Source organism: Trematomus bernacchii, unplaced genomic scaffold, assembly GCF_902827165.1.
Source record: "Trematomus bernacchii unplaced genomic scaffold, fTreBer1.1, whole genome shotgun sequence".
Lineage (NCBI taxonomy): Eukaryota > Metazoa > Chordata > Actinopteri > Perciformes > Nototheniidae > Trematomus > Trematomus bernacchii.
The window spans coordinates 1,681,647-1,700,959 of NW_022987735.1; the positions used below are offsets into that span (position 1 = coordinate 1,681,647).

At 39.8% G+C, this 19,313-nt stretch overlaps 1 protein-coding gene across 1 annotated transcript in view; it reads right to left on the reverse strand.

Annotated features, from left to right (window-relative positions):
- Positions 1-19,313, reverse strand: part of LOC117494998 (A disintegrin and metalloproteinase with thrombospondin motifs 20) — a 74,530-nt gene that overhangs the window by 10,828 nt on the left and 44,389 nt on the right. Inside the window, exons 22-28 of the mRNA XM_034146055.1 lie at positions 18,673-18,843; positions 17,487-17,606; positions 15,592-15,699; positions 13,824-13,988; positions 12,883-13,152; positions 10,909-11,070; positions 10,393-10,569 (exon numbers count right to left, since the gene is read on the reverse strand). Coding sequence (XP_034001946.1) covers positions 10,393-10,569; positions 10,909-11,070; positions 12,883-13,152; positions 13,824-13,988; positions 15,592-15,699; positions 17,487-17,606; positions 18,673-18,843 — 1,173 coding nt within the window. The remainder of the gene's footprint in view (positions 1-10,392; positions 10,570-10,908; positions 11,071-12,882; positions 13,153-13,823; positions 13,989-15,591; positions 15,700-17,486; positions 17,607-18,672; positions 18,844-19,313) is intronic.

Consider the following 19,313-nt stretch of genomic DNA (forward strand, 5'->3'; position numbering starts at 1 on the left):
GCTCTGAAAAAGGCCTTAGCCTGAGATCGCAGATGGTAATATATTCTCGAGTCTTCGGTCCTCATGAGGCCAGACAGCAATTAGGGTGCCCGCTATTTCTGCTTGACGAGTGAGCGCCCCTATACAAAGCCACTCCAAAAATGGAGTGCTGGAATCGAATACACAAGACAAGTAGAGTTGCATTTTGTCTTAGCATATTTTCCAGTCCAGATAATAAACATAATATTGCATTGTCCTCGAATTATGATCTCAGAATGTTGCATAACACATTACACACATTTCTTTCTTCAGTGTGCTCATAGTGCTGATCATACTACAGATGATGGAACATAGAAACCTAAAAGTACTTGGATTTTTATCTTTTTTAACTTTCTGGGAAATAAAATTAATTTTCCCTGTTTAAAAAAAACTTTACTGATGATCAAGTTTTTATTTGAACTTTTTAAACAAAGCCAACCCTAGCCTTTTCTGTTTAAGTGTGTGGTGGGCAGTGGTTGACACTGCACACACATGCATCATACACATTGTAATTACCGAGGCATTTTAAACACAGGCCCCTGGCTCAGCTGACGGAGAACATCAAAGCCGAGGGCCGGAGCTGACGGAGTAGTCCTGAGCATGGCAGATTCACATACACTCACTCACAATGATAACGCAACTCCCTCTACCTCAGACAAGAGCAGAGACAGGCAAACATGTTGGAGGGGGGATGAGGCGGAGGGATAGCCCCTCCTTACTGCTGTAAAAGCAGGAGGAGAAAAAAAGAGAAAGAAAAAAAAAAGAAGGAAGAAAGGAAATCGCAGCCATACGGGCTGTGCTCCCCCAGCTGAACTGTATCTGCATCTGAACGGTGGGAGAAAAGACGCTATATGGCGATGTGCTCCTCCCTCCACCCTGCCAACCTCATCTGTCAGCCATTAGTTAATCAGGGCTGGTCGCACAGAGCAGAGAGCTGGCACCGCTCGTGGGACCAGAGGACAGCTTCACCTCTGAGAGCAAGAAGAGGGCAAGGACTCGGAGACCTCTGCTTCACCGAGGTACAGCTGGGCTGCTTCACTCAGCAGCAGCCACTCAGGTAGGACTATTCCACTTATCACTCTCTCAGCCGCTACAAGTGTGACAAGTTACCGTTTAGCTGCTTTATTCTCTTTGCTTAAAAAATAGTGGTGCCTGTGTTTGGAGAATGTCGAATTTAAAATGGATGACTTCATGTCCTTTGAAGGTTAGTGCCTGCTTATATAAAAGCATACTATGTATCATAATAGTATTTTGGGCATGTACTTAATCTGAATTATATGTCATATTCAGTTTATTATACTGTACCTTATATTCAGTTTCAACAAGTTGTGTTAGTGCTATTCTAAAGTATGTATCTACTGTTTTATTCTCTGTCTCTGTTGCTGTAATGTGAGAGTGTTTTGAATATATGGAAATATTCGTATTTTAACATGAAGGAAATCTCCTTGACTAAAACATAAATCAACTGGTCACATGGGAAATAATCACTCTTGTTGTACGACAGATTTGCCCGCCCACGTTGTCCCAGCAATTAATTTCACATGATTAGGCAGGTTAGATCTACCATAATCCTGTGAGGTTCACCTAAGCATAATGAGGATTACTCTTAAAAGGGATGACTCAACCGCTTTTGAGAAAGAAGTTTCTTCCAAGCAGAACAGAAAGTCTGCAGAGATAGACATAATTGATATGTAAATCCAAATGTAATGAACACCTTGCTCTAAATGACTCTACTTAGTGGCTTTCTTGATTTGATAGTTTCACAGTTCTGAGACAAATCACATAAGTGACTGCTAAACCCAGTTCATTTATCCCTATTCTAAAACCCTGACAAACTGGATATTAAAAAATATAATTTCGTACAGACAGATTTCTTTAAAAAAAACGAATGTTCAGCCTTATATCAGATGCTTTCCTTTGTCTAGGACTGGCAGGCGTCAACCTCAAGATGACCCCGCCCACTGCATTACTGAGAACAGGTAAGCCAATGGGACACATGGAAACTGTTAGGCATTTAAGAGGAACTCCACTGGGGTTTAAATATCTGTCACTCAGCCAATGTGGCTATCAAAGCAGCTAATACTGAACAGTACCTCCCACAGAGAAGGTGGATTCCACAAAACCAACAAAGATCAAGACGGCTTTGTTAAATTGCATTTATTTGCTCACTTATCACTCTGGCCTTAAGCACTGCATGAAAACAAGTATTACTGTGAAAACTATAATTACGCTACACAAGTCTTTTTGTTTGGTCATAAAAGCAAAACAGTGTGATTTGAAAACAATGGTTTATTGGGCCAAGAAATAAAAAAGACCTCGTAAAATTATAATGAGAGGCTTGGCAAATGTCAGATTTTGCTGGGTCAGTGATAAAGATATGTGTATTTGATTATTGTTTGACATGCTGGTTTATTATATATGTTGCTACACATTGAAGGAAAATATATTAAAAAACTAAATAATCTAATGGGAGTACAGCCCAGTTAGTGATATATACCACGAAGGCATAGAATGAATGCTCTATAAAGTATTAAGGACATTATGTTAAAAGGCAACACGGACCACAAAAGAGTTTGTTAAATATTTGTTCAATATTTAGTGATTCTAAGTGAGACCATATCTTATAATGTGAGAGCCAAGGTCAAATTCCAATCACATTGCAGCAGGCTCGCAATGCAAGAGGATGGTAATACCAAGCATATGCTAACTGCAGTTACATAGACTTTTCAAAGGAGCTCAGTGTCGACCCGGAGCAAGAACAAACTTGCAAGTGTAGACGGTGAAGGGAATTATACCCTGTGCTACAAGTGTGTCAAGGCTGTAAGCTAACCACACTATTTAGTCAACCATGCTCCAGCTGAATGTTAAATATCTGTACAACAAATCATGCAAAGAGCAGGACGTAATAGTTAGGAACTGAATGCACTCTAAGATAGTGCCATGTGTTTTGTTATAGCTTAATCAGTATCAGCATGTCCTCTGGTGCATAGATTACATTGCAAATCAGAAACAAAGAAGGGAGGGAAATAAAGGCTTAGAAGATTCAGGATGCTTTTCTGCTCATGGTTTTGTTTTGCAGGGAGGTTTCAAAGACAGAAGTCAAAACAACACATGTCAACATGGGAACAGCTGGTAAGAGCGGCTTCATGGGGCAGAGGAATGTCAAGAGTCATAGATCTTTTATCAGGATAAAATAGCCAGACTTGTTTGAAACCACGCACAGGAGCAGTGTGAAATTGAAATATGCAACTCACCTCATGCTAACCCTTACTAACTTTAACCAAGACCAATCTCACAACATGCTTTGAACTAAAAAACCATATGATGTTTGTTTTTTTAAATACATGCAAATATACCCACATGGAAATAAATGTGTATTCTGCTAACAGTAAAGTAATGAATTTCAGATGCTACAAGTTGATTTTACTACATTATTCATCCAATATTGGAGTGTCAATAGAGCTCCTGACAGACAGTCAGCTGCAGCGCTCTTACGATTGGCTAAAACTAAACAGTATATTCTGCACAGAGTATGACTTATTTAAAGAGTTAAATAAACAGCCAGTTGAGTAGGCATATACAGTTTCCTCAACATAGTTTCCTTTTTAAGTCAACACCACTCAGAAAAGATACACCAAGAAACCATAAGTAAAAACGAAATGACAAAACAGCCCAGTTTTTCCGTTTGTCTAAACATTACTCTGAGAGCTTTTTCCATTACCGTGTTGTACTGAAACATCCAGCGCTGCTCTCTACCTAGGTTTGAAGTGATGAATGACTATAGAATATACAGAAAAAAGCTAATTCTTGATGACAGAATTAGAAAAATACAGCAGTGCAGCCCTAAACGTATAAAGCAGTGACCTTTGACACACAACATTCAAGTCTAAGTCCCTCTTCCTGCGAAACGTAACACAGCTGCTTTTCCAATCTGTCATAGCAACCAGCTTGTCACAGCTTGCATACAGGGAAGTATGGACCATTTCTAAGAAGTGAATGATCATTGCTTTGCATTCACATTTACAGGGGAAAAGAAGATAACACATTGAGTAAGTAATGCAACAGAAAGACAATTACAACTACATCTACACCTAGTATGCAAGTGTAGTTGTAGGGAGCTTTTTGGGAATTGAAGTACATATTGCAGTGTTTTCCAAAATTGCGATTGCTTTTAATACTTGAGTTTATTTATGTTTTTCAACTGTCCGAACAATATACAACAATTTCCCAAAATCTTCCAATGTCTTACGCACATAATGAATCGATTAATCAGGAAAATAATTGGAATACCTAAGGGTGGACTGAAGCTTGAATGATGGTGCAAAGTACAGATCAGAAACTCAAATAGTCCAAAACAAGTAAAGCAAATTCTCCTGCCCTCTGTGGTAAAGCTAAAACATCACATAGTCATGTATGTTGAGGTTGAAATAGAGGATTATCTCCCTGTTAGTGAGTTTGAACACCCAATCTGTCACTGTCTCACCACTAAGAGGGGAAAAGGCTTCCTGACAGAGATGTTGAGTCCCACTAACTCCATTTCACTCCATCAGCTCGATAGCATCGACAGGCCCAAACAGGACCCGGCCCCGTCGAGTCTGACGTTAAGAGAAGAATATACATCTGTTTAAGTGGAGTCTGAGAAGCGACTCCTAGAGGCTTAAAACCACTTTATAATTCTTGACCGACAACTTGAGGAAAAGCAGGCGCACTCTACCTGTGTCAAAGTGAGGCCATGCTCCCTATCATCATCAGTCTGGGGTAGACCAACCTAAATGCTTCCAGACTTTCACGCCCTGTCTCCTCTCATTTCTTCTTACTGCATCTGCTCCCCAAAAAAATAACATCTACGTCGTAGCTCTTCTCCTAATTTCTTCTGCACAAACTCATTTTGGTTCCAGGTCATCTCTTATTCTTTTCCAGATGGGGCTTTAATTTGACTACAGAGAGAGCATTAATATAATCTTGTAACTGCTCTCTAAGCTACAATAAAAATGTATGGGCTTTTAAGCAAGTGCTGGCAAACATAATGTATTTTACAGTGGGTAATGTGTTAGACTTATCTGCATGTTTTTAGACTGCTGACCCCAAGAGCGTGTACCATTGCTAATGTGAAAGCCATGCTGTGATCCAAATATTTATAATCTTCAGATAACATCTCAGAGCATCTGGTTTCTGCCTCCCAAGCGCTTGACTTTTAACCAGCAAATCATCAACTGAACTATTTTAGCTTTCTCTCAAAGGCAGAATTGAAACATTAACTCCCAATTAAAGCCATGACAAGAAGCATGCTGGTGATGACAAGGGGGGGGGGGGGGGGTCTTTCAACATGGCTTCAATTGCTCACTCTCGACTGGCATATGGGCAAGATCAGGAAACACAAGCCCAATGATGTCACGACCACCTGACCCAAGGGTGACAGGTTTGGAACGTGTTCTTGTCCACTGCCCTCAGGCCAAAGTCGAGTATGTCAATGTTGTGCATGTGGATTTCATTTGAAGCAGCATGATTAGTTCACAGACGCTCAACTGCGATCCCCCTCCATGGGAAACCCACCCCGGACAGGAAACAGTATGTTTTTGTTAGCAACAAACAGGCATAAATTACTAAAATTGTGCCTTGGTTGCCAATTTATCACACACAGCCGTATTGTTGCTGTTTGACATCGACATGTTTTTAAGGTAATTACCATTAGTTAATGATATTTACATTCCTGACTGTTTGTGTTGAAATGTGTCTGCCATCATACGTTTTTGCAATAAATGTGAGAATTGTTTTGTGTCTTTTCTTCTTGATATATGAAAAATAAGCTGTTACCTGTTTTTTTTAAGCTGTCTCTGCAAGATTAAAAGTCCAAAGGGCAACGTGGTAGATTATTTAGAATTGTTTTAATATTTTAAATAAAGTAATTACTTATTTGCATTTGAAATAATAATTTGGGGACAATTTTGACTTTCTCAACATTTAATATTAGTCTTTATGATTACATGAGTATTAGGAAAGCAATGGGCATTTGATTTGTGAATATTCTAAGGATGGTGGTATATCATTATTAATAAACCATTTCCATGGTTACAAGTATTTAAGTTTATTTGAATAAAGATCTTGGCTGAAACGCATTACAAGCAATGGTGTCTGTTGGGTGGGAGATGTTTTAGCTACTTTCCTACTTTGAACTTAATAAAATGATATAGAATCCTTTGTGTTTTAATGTGTGAGATTTAGGATTATATTTGATAGAAAATTGAAAAAACTAAGGATAAAGCATTAATCATTTTTATTGGGCTACTGCTGGTGTGATATTACTGGTGCAAAAGTGTTATTATTTAGCATGGAGAGACATTATGGAGATACTACCAACAGAAGAGGCCATTACATAAAGGTAAGACACTCTCTGAAGACATGACAAATATTTTGAAAATGTTTATGTAAAACGAGCCCAAAGACCTTTTCATCATCATCTGGTCTCTCAAAGTTGACTAGTTTCCCAACATTTGCCATTTAGACAATGTTACATTTGATTTGTAATATTTAAAATGTTAATATGGTTTCTTGTACTTTATGATAGATGGTGCATGTATAAAGCTGATTTGAGATCTGATGTTAGTAGCTGATTTTAGTCTAATGTCTCATGTAAACTTGACTGTTGCTTTATTTAGAGCTGTATTATGACTGTATGCTTCAGTGTAGCTGGTTCATTTGAGGCTCCTTATTGTAGAATAAAGTGATAAGGTCTATTTTGAGTCGCTTAAATCCTACAGTAAAGTATTAACTTGACTTATTCCATGATTTGACTATCGAGCTCGACATTACTTCTAACACATCAAAAAGTGTGTGTTTTACTTCAAAGAAGGACCTCATTACAATACCAAATGTAACTCAATCAGCAGTTTTCTGTAAATACTGGCTTTTCAGGGCTTGCCTTTGGTTTTCTAAACAACCCATGTCAGCATGCATTAATACCAATTATTGTTGTAGTAAAAGTTATACTCTGTTGGGGTCCTGCCAAATGCATTACAGAGAGCTCTATTAATGCAATTGTAAACAGATGTGCCACCCAACGCCAAAGTTGGATCTGGGCTGTATATGTTTTCTCCAGAGGCATTACTAAATAAAACGCATTAAAGGAAAAGGCCTGTGGGGTTTATTTAATTAAATTATGCAGAGGTATGTAAAGTACCACAGATACTATAGAGACAAATTCAAAGTGTGCCCCGAAAGACAGAATTACATATTGGGAGCCAATCAGATTAAAGTCAATTGAAGTTCAAATACCAAAAGACCACACAATCACCTACAAGTCAAGTCTTTTATAAGAGCTGTTCAAATCTAACCTATACACTGTATAAAACTTGCTGCATGTATGGCGTGCCCATGGGTTACTGGAGCACTCTACTGTACTTTGAAACTACTGTATGTGCAGTTACTCCTGCTGTGTCAACAACTGTTCCCCTGTTAAAGCAATAAACTATATTCCAAGTGTTACTACTTTGTGTTGAACTGTGTCTTATTTTGCTTTCCTAACTTGTGAAGCTATTCCCCAGAGTGACGTCTATAGGATTTATATGTTTACCGAGCGCATATTGAGCTCTTCCTTTAGGCGCAGGCTGAAGTTGTTAAAGGCACAGTGCTGTATTTTGTTTGCCAGGAAAATGTTGCATTGAGAAACAACACAAATGTCACAGTTATGTTTCTTTAATAATCTTTACAATGGGAAAAGCTAATTCAACATGTTTATGTATTTAGCATGTGACTGAAATAAATAGCAAAAAGAACAACAACCAACCAAAATATGCAACAAAAAAAAGTAGAGTTGCCCCCTTGAGTTCGGCAACGTTGCACCACAGGGTAGAAAAATAAGTGCGAGAGAACCTGCCATGGCTGAGGAGTCTTGGTTGTAGTGGAAGTCTTGGTAGAAAATGACAGCGAGGAATACAAAAGCACAAAAAAGGAGACGGCACACATCCTCACTGAGAGGACGCCGACATGAATACAGACCCCACTGCAACACTTCACCTGAAATATGTGTCATGATAATTGCCTTAACCCAGGTATAATTCAAGGTGCTTATTGTCACATTTTAAAACTGGTCACAAATTGGGTGCCTGAAGCTGCAAAGTGTCAGAGTTTAGGAGTTTTAAAAGTGCTCAGACTATATATGGCAAAAGTACCGCTGCATTAAGTGTAAGATTTATATTTACTGGGATGAGTAGCCACAGAGCTCTTGAACTCTGATTTGACCTTAAGATGTAACTTCATACCCTGTCGAAATAGCAGTATCTTAACAGCCCCTGTGCCTAAATTGAAGTCATGGTGTACTGAGACACCCTGAAGTACACTTCTACATCACTACAGCAAGCTGAAGGGTTAATCCACTGAGTTTAGTCAAACCAAAGATGTTCAGCTGGTGTTGTGTTGCTTTAAAGCTTCTTTTGGCAATATTAGTGGCATAAAATCTATTCTTCACGCTTTTTACAAGAGGACTAGCCTGAGGGATTCAGCTGTTTATGACGTTGTGATGCTGTAAACTGCCAAGGATTAATAGTTTCCATCAGCTAGCCTGACCCAGTAGCAACATATTTTATATACAGATGGAAAACGAAGCTGTTCGTAGATTCTGAATGTGTACGTGACTAAACTAGCCTATTTTATTGCTCTTGAACTGGCATGTTGATCAGGTAACACAGTGCACACACTGATGGTACTCTCTTTGCATACTGTAAAAGGCTCCAATCAGTAGTGTTCAGGTGACATGTGTGTATAATGACAAATAATTCAAGTAAAGTGTTACTTTAATCTAAATTGGAACAAGACATTAAAGCTGCAACAATTCATAATCTATTGTAAACAAATAAATAAGTTTCATTTGAAAAAAAAATTCCTTCAGAAATACAAAAACTGGCCAAAGGAAGAAAAAAAAGAGACAGCAACAAATGACTCTGACTTTTTAAGGAGGAGGTATTTGTGTGCTTGCTTTATGGACAGCGATGAAGGCTGAAACAGAACGGCTCAATGATTACCCAACGATTTACTGCATGGACAGTTTTATTTTCAAAAACGCTGCACTGATGCTGCCGACCATTCACAGAATAAATACAAATTATTCTAAGCCTGGAAATATGATAAAACTATCTTCATGATACCGATTATGCACCATTATATCATGTATTTATTAGCACCTTATGAATATGAGTATAAATTGCATTTTAATGTTGCCAGTTTTGTTCATGCTGCTGTTTGCAGCTGGATCAAACCTCAGACTGACTTCCTGTCCCAGAAATCACATTAGGATTAACACATACTATAAAATAATGTATTATGACAACCTGTTGGTTTGTTCTTTTTTTTCTATTATGTAGGAACCGGATGAAGAAATATGTATGAATGGTACAGTATAGTTACGGTTACTGTTTTCCTATGTGATAAAGACTACATCATATCATGTCAAATATACTTAATTAAAATTTAAAATAACAATGAATGCTTTCCTATAATGCTTGTTTTTCAATAATTCAGCATTTTAAGGCCATTTCTATTTACGATATGTTTTAAGATGTATTTATATATTTTGTTCAATAGTTTTAGTGGGACACTGAAGTAGTTTATCCTGAAAGAGATTGAGCCATACTAAATTGCTTTTCAACATAAGTAAAAAACACATTATTAAAAACACAAATGAAACACGGATTGAAAATATATTCCTCTGTACAAACTGTATTTACTCATAGAGAGATACGAGAGGTCTGACCAAGAGCACCATCACAAATATTAAATAGAATATTCAGTAACGAAAACTAGCTACTTGAAAAATAAATCATACTGTACATAGATACACATACAACATACAACAACAGTCCTTTGTTGCTGTTCAATAAAGGTCATAATATTAACTCTTATACACAAATATACACTTGTGTACTTCTGATACAGGGTGAAGACAGCAATAACCACAAAGAACATTTACTTCACGCCTCATATATGAAATAAATATTTTCCAGAGTCATGCCTCTGCAAATATATGGCATTGTTGGACAACACTGTCCTGATTTATAGGTCTTAATTTGGAGTCTTGGTTTAAAATGGGACCCATGTGTTTTGAATGATCCCTTAAGTGGAGCAGCATTGTGTTTTTGTGCTTTTCTTTCTGGATTCTAATCAGCACCATGCGACGGCAAGCTCTGGGTGGGCTGGAGCCAGCTAGCCAACAGTTGCGCTATATACCCAGCGCTCACTGCAGCATCTCCGACAGTTTTAGGCTAAAAACACAGTCAGTACACACGTCTGAAGTCATTTTAGCACACACCATGTCTACTCACAGTGACGCACCCTCAGTGAGGAAGATAAGTGTTGGAGGAAAACGAGTGAGTACTATCGTACCGGCTTCCAGGGTCGGCGGTGCCAGGAGGCGGAGCCTGGGCAGGGCTGCAGGCTGCACTGCTCCATGTCGGGGGGCTTGTCCAGGATGTCACAGTTGTAGTCGTTGAGCCTCTGGCCGCTGGGCCTCTGACAAACCACCAGGCGAGTCCTCCGTCCTCCACCGCAGGTCTGAGTGCACTGAAGTAAGCAAACAAAAATACATTTAATAATGCATATATTTTAGCGGAATCTAAGTACATAATTCAACATTGTCTCTGGTTAAACACTAGCATTTGTTGTTGTTGTTCACACTAACTCAATAACAGAAGGGGACAATGTCAGTGTGTTACTATGGTGTTACCAATCTAACTACTACAATATCACAAAATGTAATGATAGTGTCATAATGTATGTCGTAATGTAGAATGCATCTCTTCAATGGAGAATTTCTTAACTGACAATTAGGATAAAACACAAAATATGTATATTTATTGAAGATCATAATGAATGACAATGAAACTCTAAGTATCATCTCACCTCTCCCCATACTCCGTAGTTCCACAGCGGACAGGGTCCAGAGTCGCAGCTCTTGGACTCGGCAGGTTTGACCCTCTCATCGCAGTAACTGTTGCTGCGTCCATCAGCGTCCTGACAGACCACCACTCGCCTCTGGAAGCCCCCTGCACAGGTACTCGAACACTGCGGAGCAAACAGGGTGTCAATGAGGAAACACACATAGGTCACCAGAAACTGTGGGCATAAAAGGCCTTTATTTTAAACTCAACCTGTCTCACTTTTTCTGGAGCTTTTGACTGTAGCCCTCAGTTTCCCAAACATGGTTTTAAGATCTTAAAAATGTTTTATTTTTTTTCTTATCTAATATATGACCACTTGTTATCACGTATGTTAAGCTTGTTGTACAAAGTCACAACTTCTATTGGCTAAAGAAGGCAATGGGATAAGGTTGAAAGCTACCGATAATGTGAATACTGTAGTTAAAGAACTCTATCTTCTAACATATTATAGCTTAGTCAAGGAGTTCCAGTGATTGAAATATGATGGTTTCAGTGTTTACAAACCAAAAACAAAGCAGGCACACATTTTGAATGTAATATGTAAACAGGAAAAAACACAATAAACATAACAACCTCTTATGTTGAATTTACCTGGGTCTAACCCAGACTAAACGCTGTTCAAAATGATCTCCTACTGATTGAAAACATCAGTCCATGAAGGACAATCTGAAACACTGAACAACTCAGTCTTGAACAGAGCAGTAGGTACACTCTGCATCCAATTAAAATGACACACTGTGAATGGGAGTGAGCACATTCAACGCTCTCTAAATGTGAGGGAGGACAGCACAGAGTGAGTCTGAACAGCAGTGCTTCCACTCAGCGTCAGAGAGTGAGACTGAACAGTGCTGGGATGAATGCCTCTGCTGGGGAGGATTTGGAGAGAAGAACAATGTTGTTCTCATGGCTTTCGAAAAATACCCCCCCCCCAAAAAATCATCTATCTCCTTCCAACAGGCACAAAGTCCATCTCTAAAATAAAGTTACACTGTGAAATAACCAGGGGGAGTAACAGCCATTTGTTAACTAACTTGTGCTTATTAGGTAAAGAGTGAATAGCGCCAACTTTAAAACTGTAAACTATGCTCTTTTAAAGCCAAGAATAGTTCTTAGCTCTAGTGTTTCGATAATGGTCTGGTCTGGGTTCACAAGTGCAATTTCATGGCAAAAATGATGCCAAATTGCACCATGCAAGAAAAAACAACTCAACCCCAACCGCACAAATGCCCCTATTTTGGCATTAGCAGTTTCAGTTCAGAGGTAACAATGCCTGACTCGGTTAAAAGGTGAAACAAAATAATTGAGCCTGACAAAAAGAACATAGTGCCTGCTTTTTTTTTATATGTTCAAGGCCAATGACATTAAGATAATTAGGCACCTAAACTGCCCAAACCATTTGGGTTTGTTCGTGCTTAATCCATTTGAGCCTAAAATAAAGTCTCTACCTTGGAGGTGATTTAGATTTGTTCATAGAAACACAGAAATAGGTTCCTAGGTGTCTATATAAACACAAACACACCATATAAATTCACTCTGCAGTGCCTAGTATGAGTTGCAACCTGTCCCTTGCTGCTGTTTGTAAAGTCCTTTACCATGTATGGCTCTCTGCCCTGGGAAATGAAAACATCTGCTACCTTCAAGTGAGTGTGTTCACAAGAATGTGTTTACAGACAGACACACTCAATCCTTCATGACAACACCTCACATACTATGAACCATGCCGGTCAAACATAAAAAAAAGTATTAGCTGTCTTATGAAAGTCAAAGGCCAATAAGGAATATTTACAAGGCTCCATGTGATGATCTGAAGTGGTTTCCTGCACTTGACGAGCAAATAATGCAAATTCTGACTGCTATTTCTCAAAAAAAGATTCTACTTAAAGACAAAACACTTCTGCACAGCCCTATTTCCCCAAAGATCACATGCTGAACATACTGCGCCCCAGGGTCCGGTCCTCCACTGGTTGTCGGCTGAGGGCACGTTCCAGCTGCTGTGCCCGGGGTGGCGTCCTGGGTCCTGGGGATATCCGTAGGGCTGGTCGTTGATGCGCTGGCGGTTGTAGGGGGGGGGGCAAGGCGCACCGGTACACTCTTGTTCTGTTGCAGGTTTCTCATCGGGGTCACAGAAAGACTGGTCCACAGGCTGGTGGTAGTTAGAGCAGACCACCTGCCTTGTGGTTCTTCCAGCGCCACAGGTCACTGAACACTGGGGAGAGGGAGGCAAGGTGTTCAAATCTAAGGTGAGGGAGGGGGGGAACTACATTTTACAAGCAAAGAACATTTGAAACAATTGAATCATGTCATTTAATCTTAAATGAAATAAAATAATTAATAATCCTCGAATTCCGATAAATTGCATGCTAGATATCGCACAAAGTTAGAAGTCACAATGAAAGAATATACTAAATGTGATGGTCTGCATTACTATGAGTACTGTGTACTAAACTGAAGTGATATGAGTACTTGTAGCAGACTGCCTGCCAAGTATTGCTTCATAATATCTAGCCCAATACGTCTGTAACTGTGGAAACATCAGGAGTAAAGATCTACTAAATATGACATGAATTTAAGCAACTCAAGACTTTATCCTGTAGGCTTTGACATTTAAAGGACTTCATTTCACATAAACACATGATTAAAAGATCATGACAATAATCTGCAATCCCAACCCTGTTGTTTTAGTGACATCATCCAGAGTGTTGGCTCTCTTGCCAGGCTGACATTCACAAATCAATAGAAAACTGATCCAAGATCCCAGCGTTACCAAATGCCCATTAAGTTTCAGCGTGATTTGAACATTGTGGGAGTGATTAGTGAAAGTCTCTGGAGTGGAACACATCTGCATTGATTGGACACAGTGTTGCATAGTTTACTCACAGCAGACCACTCCCCGGCACGCCATTGGCCACAGGGGCTGAAGCAGGCGGAGGACTCGGGGGGCCGGGGCAGGTGGGAGCAGTTGGACTCGTCGGCGACTCCTCCCTGGGCGTCTCTGCAGCTGACGTAACGCGCACGCTTCCCCTTGCCGCAGGACACCGAGCACTGGAGACAAGCACATACAAGCAGAGATAAATATTTGTATAGTGTGGAATTAAAAATATGTTTGTATGATGTAGTTTTAAAGTGATGCTATCAGCTTTATTCTACTTTCAAATGTATCATGAGGTAACACAGTGACCGCAAATGAACTGCTTTGAAGTGCCATGTACTATGAATACAATATATATCATGTATGTATGGGTATTTAGTACCTGTAGTAGACATATAATTACCCATATTGTTTTGTATATGCTGTAAAGCGACATTGATAAGCCATAATTATGTTACCAAAAGGCCGCTTAAAGCACACAATACTGTATAAAGAAATAACAAAATCCAAAAAGAAAATGTCAGCATTCCTTATTATTTTATTCATAAGTTTGTGTGCACTAAAAATACTTTTGGTCCTTTTGTGCTATGACTTTAATTTGCGTATAATTCAAGTATTTTTCGAGTTTCAGGATGATTACATTTAATACTTTGCTTGTTTGTAGAGGAAAGGGTCTTACAATCCAACAATACTTCATGACATGGATTTATGTTTATGTTAATCCATTATTAAGAATCCATTACATTTTCTTTCATGAAAGTTATATTTTAGGGATTCTTTACCCAGTGTCACAAATAAATGCTTCTGAGAATTTCTTATCTGTTGCTTGTGTCCTGAAATGACTCCCTGACAAACTTTCACTTGCTTACGATATATCTTTATCGCTTCCATCTCAAAGGGACATGGCAGTAAACATTTCAGAAGAGATGAATACCTAATGCAATCAAATGGCTCCAGCTCAAACAGGCATGTTAATATCCCTCTCATATCAGTGACTCTCTAAAGAGGATGGCAGTTCTGCTGCCCAGGGGGGGGAATGTATGCATGTGTAGGTGTGCATGTGCAGTGTGTATTATGTGTGTGTGTGTGTGTGTGTGTGTATTATGTGTGTGTGTAAGACCACACTGGCGCTGGCCTCTTTGACATGTGAGCTCACAGCGACTTTCAGATTGACAGACGGGGTTCAATCTTAGAAACCGTAGACTCGTGTTTAGATGAAATCTGGTTTTCATTTGCGACAAGTAACAATGCGAAGTATCAGAGAGACAGAGGGGCCTCTCAGCCCAGACAGTGGAGCCTGTGTGTGTTTGCACGTATATGTGTGTGTGTACATGCAGCAGGGGGTAAAACAGACAATGCCAAAGAGGATTATGATCCTGTACAGTATGTACTATCTGAAGGAATGTTGGGATATACAATAAAAGTTGAATACAGTATGTCAACTTAATATTTGCAAACACACATGCAAGAGACCCATCATTGCTGAAGTGTGGTTTTCTTCAATTAAACACAGAAACATATACATACACACACACACACACACACACACACACACTTATACAACATTTTTCAGCAGTATTCTCATTTTTCATTCTTTGTCAAAAGACAGAAGTTAGTCAGATTCCAGAGCCCAGCAGATTATTTCCATCACGCTACATGCTGAGTGCAATAATTTGTTTACCATTCAACCAAAAATGCATGTGTATATTCTTTGGGCTGTATAAGGTAAACCCACAGATGGCTATATTCTGCGATAGACCCAATTTGTTTCCTTACCGCAGTCCAGGAGCCGTATCTCCACTGAGTCAGCAGCTGAGCGGAGTTGTCGGGGCGAGGCGTGCTTTGCACCGGAGAGGCCCACGGACACGCCGGCATCTCACAATCCTAATAAAATAAACATGCAAATTAAGTCAAATTTGTAATATTTGTATGTCAAACATCACTATGTTGAAGTTACAGGAGTACAAATATTTCTTTACACATTTCAGAGACTCAGGTTCAGGATTTCTCCGGCTGTACAAAAACCTTTATTGTATAATTCAATTTACAGAGCTGATACACCCATCTTATGCAATGCCCTAAGGTGACCCTTACTAGTGACTCTTACTAGTCTTACTAGACAGAATACATATCTATAGACTGAAAGGTCATCAGTTCAACACTATCTGCCTCATTTAGTGTGTCCATCACTGACTAAGAGCACTTAAACCACTCAGGTAAGGTTTGCTGCAGCCTTATGGTCTGTGTCCACCTGGATTTGGACTTTTGGGTCAAACCAAAGCAAAACATGGAACCTTTTAAAGATGCTGATGAAGTTAACCAGGTTAGGATCAATGTCAAAGAGTGAAGACCAGGGATACTTTGCAGGTGCTCAGATCTGCTTATCTCCCAGCTTTAGACCAATTTACAGATGCTTGACAAGCCTAAACCTGACAGTAACCGGGTGCTTAAGAAGTCGTAAGGGAGTTGGGAAAACCAATATCAATATATTGACAATATATCATATGAACTGAGTGAGAATGATCACTACAGCTCTGCTGGGCTCGAAGCATTTTAGCATCTCATTGTTTTGGTTTTCCATCCCATCCCTCTACAACTGAGTGAACATGAGAGTACTTTGCAGTCAGCTAATTCCCTTTGGAGTTGCTGGAGACCAAAGGAAAGTACAATTTTTATTTAAAGCACATATGCTAGGCTTTTATTTATTTTTATTTAACCTTTATTTAACCAGAAAAAAGCATTGAGATAAAATCTCATTTTCAATGCTGACCTGGCCAAGAAGGCAGCAATGTTACACATAACACATAACACAAACATATAAAATACAGAGAACACAACTAAGAAAACAAAAGACGAAAAAGCAGTCACTACATTGTGCACATTAGGACAGTAAGAAAAGTACACTACTTGTTACTGCAAGAGCAGCTGGTGGTGAGGACTTCAGACAACTTCAATTTAAAACATGATATAGAGACAAGTGCCCTCAGTTTAAGGCGTGATTGAAGGTCATTCCAAGACCAAGGACCATAATAAGAAAGACTCCTTTTTCCAGCCTCAGTCCGTACAGTAGGTACCTGGAACCGTATCCAGGCACTGGTTCTGAGGTTGTAAGAGTCACAAACTGGGGCAAATCTGACACATATGTAGAGTGGAAGCTTACCTAAAATGGCTTTATACATTAATAAAAACCAGTGCTGCATCCTACGCATACTAAGTGAGGACCATCCAGTTAGGCTATACAGTGTGCAATGATGAGTCCTATAGGGTGCATTTGATATATAACGCAGTGCAGCATGGTAAAGTGGGTCAAGTTTGGCTAATGTTGCTTCGTGTCTACTGGATGTTTAAAAAGAAAGTTGTTTCCTAAAGTGATAACGGGCAGAAAGTGTGTTTACAGCTTGATTCCACTACTTTAAAATGATCCAAAGCAGAGACATATTCTATAAAAGAGTAGCCTGCTTATTGAACACATGGTGAAATAACTTTGAACAAATATAATGCTTGTAAAAAATCTGAGGAATCCTGTAAGCAGCTAAAGATGCTGATGTTGGTTTGGATTTTTATTTCTTAACCCTTAGAGCAAATCACTGTCTCTTGAAAAGAAAAAAGGAATCAACCATAAATGTTTGGAGAGTATATGAGAAGTTGTTAACGTTTCTTATTTTTGTTACCTGATTGTCTCTTGGCCTTGCCGCGGCGTTGCACTCTCTGTCGTCTACCGTGTCACCATAGGTCCCGGACACACACCTAACAGCTCTCATCTGGTAGCCATGGCCACAGGTCACAGCACACTGAAAGACAAAATCACACACATATGTACACACACACATTAGTACAAGAAGAGAAGCCCAGACAACCGCAAGTTATCTCAAACTCTATCTAAGTATGTCAATGTTGATATCTTAGACTGGGCCTCAGTCTAGATTCAGCTCAGTAGAGCCCGGGTAAGAGTCTGACATGCATGCACACACATACACACACGGACACACATGTTCACATACACACCCCGAGTTTCAACCCGACCCTTAACCTAATTCCTTACTTACATAGGAGGCGATCCGACCACATTCAGGTACAACACGAGAGCAGAGGAAGTGCCACAGGATAGGTTTATTTGAGGAGCAAATTATAATTACACAAGCATTAAGGAGCCGATATATTCCAGCTCTGTAAATACCACTATCTGACTTCATTCAAACACATGTGGGAGGGCATTAGATCGAGATGTATAAACTAGACCATGAATGGCCAAAGACGCCCATTCATAGATGTGTTATTCAATTTGAGCTCAACCTAGGACTAAAGCTATACAAAAACAGTTTGAATTCATAGAAAGGTGTGTGTGTGTGTGTGTGTGTGTGTGTGTGTGTGTGTGTGTGTGTGTGTGTGTGTGTGTGTGTGTGTGTGTGTGTGTGTCTACGCGCACTGTGGATCAGGTTTATTCTGACAGGATATGAGGGTGAAGTGAAAGCACCATGGAGGAAATGGCAGCTCGAGTCAGAGCACACTCCTCCGTAAGTTGCCGGCATATCAGGTTACACACACACACACACACACTAAAACTTGAAATATACACCATCAATACTACACACCACATTCTCTCTCTGTGACGACAGACACACACACACACACACAAACAGTAACAGATACGAGTCAAACTCCTAGACAGCGAGCCACACATGAAACCCATTTCCTCAGTCAAACACTGCATTAAATCACCTCACCCGGTGTCTGTGTCTCGTGTGTGTGTGTGTGTGTGTGTGTGTGTGTGTGTGTGTGTGTGTGTGTGTGTGTGTGTGTGTGTGTGTGTGTGTGTGTGTGTGTGTGTGTGTGTGTGTGTGTGTCTACAGGACTTACCGCTCCCCATACGCCGGCCTGCCAGGACGCACACTCCGGCAGCTCGCAGCTCCCCACAGCAGGGGGTTTGCTGGAGGGGTCGCAGAAGTGCTCGCTCATCTTCTCGTCCCCGGTCCCCGAGGTGCAGGACACGTGTCTGTGTCTCATCCCCTTCCCACAAGTCACCAGGCACTGGGGGAGGAACATGGGTAAATATGATAAGTAATTAGTTAGCATGAGTTAATCCATGTAGACATTAAACATTCCTGTGTAAAATTGTTGATAGGCTACCCCCATTTCTATCCTAGTTGTTTATACCAGTGGGGGATACCAGAAACACTCTAATAAGCAACTGCTATAAATCAAAATGATCAGAAGGTTACATTAGTAGTTAAGTATAGCATAGTCTGAAAGCATCAATACATCTCCAATATGAGCTTCATTAAGGTAGGATTTACTGCAGGGCTGTTGTGTTTGCCTGCACAGAATAACTAGTAACTGCGTAATGTTTTATAGCGATCAGGTCCAGCACCTGTATCATATTATGCACCCCTCACTTTACTGTTAGACTCAATTAGTGTTGAGCTCTGCTGAAGGCTAGTTTTCTTACTGTAGATGTTTCAAAGTTTGTAGATTTATGCTTTTCAGTCCCCTTCTAGGGA